Source organism: Notolepis coatsorum, assembly GCF_963971535.1.
Source record: "Notolepis coatsorum genome assembly, chromosome: 6".
In the NCBI taxonomy this organism is placed as follows: domain Eukaryota; kingdom Metazoa; phylum Chordata; class Actinopteri; order Aulopiformes; family Paralepididae; genus Notolepis; species Notolepis coatsorum.
The window spans coordinates 64,516,897-64,524,555 of record NC_140170.1 but is presented as its reverse complement, the minus strand read 5'-3'; the positions used below and the strand labels follow the sequence as shown (position 1 = coordinate 64,524,555).

General features: G+C 41.9%; 1 protein-coding gene across 1 annotated transcript in view; it reads right to left on the bottom strand.

The window, feature by feature from the left end:
- Nucleotides 1-1,833: 1,833 nt before the first annotated feature.
- LOC311230003 (phosphatidylinositol 5-phosphate 4-kinase type-2 gamma-like) overlaps nucleotides 1,834-7,659 on the bottom strand; it is a gene marked incomplete at its 3' end in the record, with an annotated part of 75,376 nt that continues 69,550 nt past the window's right edge. Inside the window, 2 exon segments of the mRNA XM_084316131.1 lie at nucleotides 1,834-1,914; nucleotides 4,507-4,610. Coding sequence (XP_084172257.1) covers nucleotides 1,834-1,914; nucleotides 4,507-4,610 — 185 coding nt within the window.

Sequence of the window (7,659 nt, the reverse complement as noted above, 5' to 3'; positions counted from 1 at the left end):
GTCTGTTCCAACGGCCCATAAGTGGAATAACGTTCTAATTACATTTTCCTGAAGTCATTTTGAAATTTCAGAAACCGTGCCAGATAAAACGGGTACTTTTAGGAAAAGTCATTGAGTGAAAGAGGTGGAGCTCGACCGAGTGACGCGGATACATTTATTGCCTAGGGTCATTTGACCCCTTGTCGGCTGTGCTAGTGTTAAGCATCTAATTCGTATGAAGCTTGAAAGGTATACAATATCACTACAATATTACTCAATTCACATTAATTCACATTTATTCTCTATTTAGTTGTCCCTTACGTTGGAGCGCCAACCTACTTGGTCCATTTAGTAAGACTTCCTTTGTAAAGGGATTTCATAGCACATTCATTATGTTCATGACATGGTTTAAAAATCAGCATTTACAAAAGCTTCATTTCACATTCATATACAGTAACATGATTACATAGCGGATTTCAAAGTAAAGGTCCCGTGGACCAATGGAACTTTATAACTACAAATATTTGCCACAAATGAGCTTAGACATCATAATAAAGGCTCCACAGTACAGAACTATACTCAAAGCGAAATCAATCATTTTTGGCAAATTTGATGGCAATCCGAAGACAGTTTTTCAAGATATGATGGTGGCGCTAGAGCAAAAGGCAAGGGGTGACCCAAATTATTCTGTCTGTCCTTTAGGGCTCTTGAATGTTCACATGAAGATTCTGTGACTAATGCATCAAGAGATGCACTCATTTAAAAAGTGAAGGTTTGGCCGAGAGGTCAGGGGTCACCTAAATCAATAGATCTTACAATAGATAATACATATGCACAGCACATTTTTGGTCATTACATTTCGAGATATCTCTTTCATTTACAGACCTAAAGACTCACAAACTTGACTGATTACATACTCCTGGGCAAAGGTAATAATAATAATAATAATAATAATAATAATAATAATAATAATAATAATAATAATAATAATAATAATAATAATAATATTTATAATAATAATAATAATAATAATAATAATAATAATAATAATAATAATAATAATAATAATAATATTATACCAACACACATAGATGCAAACACACAAAAACATGACCATTATCATCCACTACCAAAAGAGTCACCAACAGTCTCATCCCCCAGCCATCCCATCTTGTTTTCTACTCAACACCCATGGCCATGAAACACCTCGCAACTTGGGCTACGTTCACACTGCAGGTAAAAATCGCCCAAATCTGATTTATTTGCTCATATGTGATTCAGATTCGATTCTTTTCATGGAATCTGATCTTTTCAAATCTGATTTGGGCCACTTTCATATGTGATCCTAAATCAGATACAGGTCTGAATTTTTCAGCAATGCGACCTCAGTCTGAACAGTCAAGTCAGAATTCATGCGACTTTTTTATGTCACTCTTGAGTCTAGATTGACATTCATCACAATTCTGTGGCGTTTGCATTCGCTTAGTGAATACAAACATGGAAGACAGCTGTGATGGAGGTGGTCAGTGGAGGGACAGGGAGGGGGTGATATTTGTATACAAGCCAAACTTAATTTGTGCCTGCGGGATATTGGCCACATTTAAAAAAGAATGTGAACAGCCAAATAATTTTTTTTTTTATCTGAGCAATAAATCAGAATTGAGCAGTAAAGCTTGCAGTGTGAAAGTAGCCTTGGTGTAATACAGAGGGAATTATTGAACAAAAAAGTAATAATGTATTTTATGAAAATGAGTCATGAATTTGACATTTCCTGACAGCGTTGATCTGACAGCTCCACGGCCGAATCCCCCTCGGCGCGGCGTGACTGTGGGCAGGTCGGGCTCTGAAGGTGAACTAGGCGAAGATCTTGGCAATAAACTCCCGGAAACGTTTACCGTACTGCTCCGGGTGGACCGTGGAGATCTCTGCTCCTGCCTGAGAGACGCATGAGAAGAAACCACTGGATTAGAAACAACACAACAAAGAGAGAGCAGCAGTGTCAACACAGCTCTAATGAGATCGCTGCCGTGGCTAGCGGGGTCCCTCCCTGTTTCCATAAAGAATACCAAAAGTGCTGACAAGCTTTTTTTGTTGTTGTTTCCCGGAGAGCCAATTCCCCCGGGGTCGTCAGAACACACGTTTCAGCAAAATCACATTTGGTGAACAACTACTTTGTAGCTCCGTTAGGATCGGGGCGCTTCAGTGGAACCAGGGATTAGCATATTCAGCAAATGAAAAGTAGTTATTTTGAGAGAACTAATAAAATAGTCCCAGGGATTTACTTTTAATGATCCGTTACTGGGTGAATGAATCTAATGCACAACGTGACTCATCCTGACTAGGGGCTGCTGGTGCTCAAAAGGCCTCTTCTATTACTGTTTACTTTCACTCTTACTCACAGTACAGTATTCAGATTAAAATTCTTTATTGCCTATATTTATTGTAACGTATAATAACCGATAGAGCATACAGACCCTCAGCTGTACCTTCGTTTACACTTTGTTTATTTTTCTCATATTTCTTATATTCAGTTAATTATATTGCTTACACTGTTTATTTCTTCTCATATGTTTATATTCAGGTCTAATGTTATTGCCTGTATATACCGGTACCTGCCCTCCCCCCTCCCCCATACTGCTATGATGCCCAAATTTTGATTTAAAATTTAGATTCAAATATATTGTCATTATACAGCAGTACAACAGAAGTACAGAACAATGAAAATAAGTTTGACATCCATGAGTGCAAATGTAACAGTAAACAATGTACAGGTGATTAAACTGGGTATCAAATATATAAATTAGTACTACTGAGTGTAGTGCTAATCATATGTATGTACAGAGTTGTAATATTAATATGTACAGTGATACAGGTATAATGACAATATGGTAATAGTCATACTGACCTGCAGCCTAACTAGTCAGAGTAGTGTGTGTGTATATATATATACGGTATATACAGCATTATTGTACATGCTATCATACAGAGTTATATGGGTTATATACAGGTGTATAAGTAGGTATATAGAAGGATTATATGCAGGTATATTCAGACAGATATGATATCCCTTGGGGGAATCAATAAAGAAATATCTTATCTTATCTTCCATTCAAGTGAATTAGAATGGTGTTTCTTAAAGGGAAACGCCACCCATTTTAAGAAATTACTTGTTATTCCAGTGCCCCGGGACCGTTCATATCATGCACCACACTCACCTAAAGATAGTGGGGCTGCTCCATAGATAATGAACTGACTTGTTGAGATCTCACACCCAAATTACGTTTACATTCTAGTATAACAGGTCTGAACCAGAATGTACTGTACAGTATATATATTTTGAGTGTATATATAAACATTATATAAGTCCACAAAGTAAGTACGTATTATTTCTAAAGCACATTTAAAACAACTGTAGTTGCACCAAAGTGCTGTACATATAAATGGCACTATAATAAAACACAGTAAAACATGGTAAAGAAAGCTATACAAATATGACAAATATGACAACAAGTAAATATGAATATATAAGAAATAGAAATATACATATAAGCGGTCAGGTGGCGTAGCAGAGATTGTGCTCGTCACCAATGCAAGAGGCTGCAGTCTCAACTCCCGGAGAGTCAGCATTGCCTTGGCTTGGGCGCTATACTAACTCGTTTGGCTGAGTTAGGGGGAGGGAAGCCGGGGGTGGGTCCTGGGCGTTGTGGACAGCGACCCCTACAGTTCGGTCGGGGCGCCTGCACAGCGAGGGTAGGATCTGGAGAAAGGTAGTGTGACCTTCCACACGTTACACTCTCCCGGTGAGAATCTGCGCTGCCAGGCTGGCTGCCGGCTGGCTGCACATGTGTCGGAGGAGCGCAACAACCAGGAAGGGGGTTGGGAATTGGCATAACGACTAACAGTGGGATGGGAGAAAAATCGGAAAAAGGAGGGGGAAAAAGATAATAAAAAAAAAATATATATATATATATATATATATATATATATATATATATATATATATATATATATATATATATATATTTTTTTTTTTTTTTTTACTATCTTTTTCCCCCTCCTTTTTCCGACCTTTCTCCTTCTATCCTCCCTACAACCGGCCAGTGGGGCGTATATGCGAGCAACGTTCAAGACGGGAGGGAAGAATTGGCACAGTGGAATTGGGATGGGAGAAAAATAGAAAAAGAGGAGAAAAAGTGGATAAAAAAAACAAAACAGGGTAGGTGTGAGATAAGACTATCCAGAAAAAAGAAAAAAAAACTGTTTAAAAGCTGAAAGGCCTGGGTAAACAGGTAGGTCTTTAACCTGGATTTACAGGCAGCCAGGGATACAAAGTCAATACGCAGCGGCTACCTTTTAAACACAAATCAAAGGTTTGCAGAGTGCAGCGGAGTGAGGGACCACGGGGACTAACGGCGGGGCGCGCTGTGAACTCACTCCCGACCCACAAACCGCTTGGCCAAGAAAAATAAAAGACCGCAATTTGAAAATGTCAGCATTTCCCTGTGCAAAAGGTCGCTGATCACTCACCCCGTGTTTGACCGTCTTGGCAGCGTGCGCGGCCTTCTTCTTCGTGTCGTACTGGGTGAGCACGTCGATGATGCCGAGGAAGTACACCGCCCTCTGGGGCGCCCCTGCAACACAGCAGCCGGAGGGGCCAGTGAGCGACACAGCGTGGGGGCCGATTATGGTCAGAGCAGATCGAACCGAAGGGGGCCAATTTCTAACGACCGCCCACCGGGGGCTGTTTTTTTCACAATCTAATATAATTATTCTTATTATTTTTTACAAGTCGATTATTAATTTCAATATAGAATATTCATTGACAGCCCTACAAGTACAATTAGTTACTGCACAGACTCCATCACCCCTGAGTGGAACATGGAAAGCCAAAACGTTCCCCCACTGTACAGAAAACCTGTACCTAACCATACCGTACCGTGGTTTTTGTGTAGCGTTACACCCCTAGTATCAACCCCACAGTATGTACTGTAGACAACAGGAGTGGTGGTGCCTGAGCTCAGAGATTGTGTAGTGATGAAGAACCCCCCCCGGCCTTCGGAACCTCTGCTGGCCCGAGGTTGAATTCTGCCAGAAACCTTCTCTCGTTTATGTTTGCATTTAGTCGTTTAGCTGCCGCTTTTATCCAAAGTGACTTCTTACAAGTTCTGTACAACAAGTCAGCAGGAAGGGTACAACTCTGGCAGCTGAGGGTCAGTAAGATTGTTGGTCAAACAATGTTGAACTTGAGTGCAACAGTCTTGAGTGCATAGAAGACATGTTAGCATAGTAGGTAGTAATATAGGCAAGGAAGATTACTTACCGGGTAGTAGTAAAGTGCATAATAGACAGTACGAAGGTTAGTAGTTGTTTTCAGAAAAGAAGAAAAGAAAAAGGACTGCATTTATATAGCACTTTTAACCAACGCGATTTACAACTCATGCCTCACATTCACCCATTCACTCACATTCACACACCAACGGCAGAGGCCACCATGCAAGGTGCCGACCTGCTCAGGAGAAGTTAGGGGTTAAGTGTCTCGCTCAAGGACACTTCTAACATGCTGCTGGAATCTAACCGGGAACCTTCTGATTACCAGACGACCACTCTACCTCCTGATCCACTGTCGCCCCCAGATATTGATCGAAGAGGTACGTTTTTAGTTGACGGCGGAAAATTGGGCTGGTTTCAGCTGTCCTGACTGTGGTGGGAAGTTTGTTCCACCATTGTGGAGCGAGGGCCGAGAATAGCCGGCTTCTCTTTGATGACCCCCCCGGAGCTCTGATAGGAGTGGGTCTGAGGCGGCCAGAAGATGTAGAGCAGGGGGGTCTTGAGGGTGTGTAGTAGGGTTCTCTCCTATGTCTCCCCTACTCTGTCTCCCTCTCAGCCTTCCTACTGTCTTTCAATAAAGGAAAAACACTAAGGGCGTTTGGGTCAATTTTGCCTGCAGTCTGAACGTAGCCGTAGTGCTCATTTTGGTGCCATGCATGATTCTGTCTGGGACTCTGGGTAGTATCGACCATGTTTGAACTGGTTCCACTAGGTTCTTGATAACCAACCCTAATCATAGGTTGATGGTCATAACCATATGAGGCATGTAATAAGGTAGCAGAGTTGAAACAAAAACGATTTACTCACTTGAATTAAAAAAAAGTTCCACATATTTACAAAACAGATTTGTATTTTTATACTTGGGTCTTGTATTGGGGAAGGTTTAGACTACCACCCTACTGTCGGTCTGGGGAGGGTGTAGACTACCACATGCTGCCCTACTGTCGGTCTGGGGAGGGTGTACTGTAGACTACCACATGCTGCCCTACTGTCGGTCTGGGGAGGGTGTAGACTACCACATGCTGCCCTACTGTCGGTCTGGGGAGGGTGTAGACTACCACATGCTGCCCTACTGTCGGTCTGGGGAGGGTGTACTGTAGACTACCACATGCTGCCCTACTGTCGGTCTGGGGAGGGTGTAGACTACCACATGCTGCCCTACTGTCGGTCTGGGGAGGGTGTAGACTACCACATGCTGCTCTACTGTCGGTCTGGGGAGGGTGTAGACTACCACATGCTGCCCTACTGTTGGTCTGGGGAGGGTGTAGACTACCACATGCTGCTCTACTGTTGGTCTGGGGAGGGTGTAGACTACCACATGCTGCTCTACTGTCGGTCTGGGGAGGGTGTAGACTACCACATGCTGCCCTACTGTCGGTCTGGAGAGGGTGTAGACTACCACATGCTGCCCTACTGTCGGTCTGGGGAGGGTGTAGACTACCACATGCTGCCCTTAGCCCTACTGTCGGTCTGGGGAGGGTGTAGATTACCACATGCCTCCTCCGATACAGAGGAGAATATCCATTGTTACTGCAACATTCCATTATACAGTAGAAAACTGCTAAATATGAGGGTGTTATGAGTAAAATTGGTTATGTAATGGCAGTAACACAGTTAAGGTAGTGTTATATTGTGATCTTGGCACTGCTGTGCTGATCCGTAGCAGTTGGCTTCCACATGTGACAGTAGCACAACAGTGCTAAAACTTTATGCTGTAGCAACTCGTCTGTATTACTGCTTAAAATGTCAGGTTTAGTTTTATTTGTCACACATAAGGTACAGTACACAGTGAAGTGCTTGGTTCTGTATGAGCCCCCTTTGTGCTTCATACAGTAAAAAGAATAAAGACCGTCACCAAACACTACAAAATAATATACAATACAAAACTAAAGTACAAAATGCAACAAATGCAAAAATGAGGCAGAGATGTAATGCAAATCTTTTAGTAATATAGATAAAATATGGTTTAGTGTTCAAACGTGTTTAATGTGTGAGGAGAGGTCACAGCCCCTGGTCCAAAACCCCTTACATACTGTTGACCTTACATTTACATTTGACCTTTACATTTAGTCATTTAGCTGACTCTTTAATCCAAAGCGACTTACAAATTGTGAACAACAAGTCAGCAGGAGGGGTACCTCTCAGCTAAGCTAAGGGTAGGCCTAGGTGGCATTATTCGTCAAATAGTGTCGATCTTGAGTGTTACACTCTGAGTGCATAGTAGTATAGACATGTTAGCATGATAGGTAGTAGAGTAAGTATACTAGCATAGTAGTATAGACATGTTAGCATGATAGGTAGTAGTATAAGTATACTAGCATAGTAGTATAGACATGTTAGCATGATGGGTAG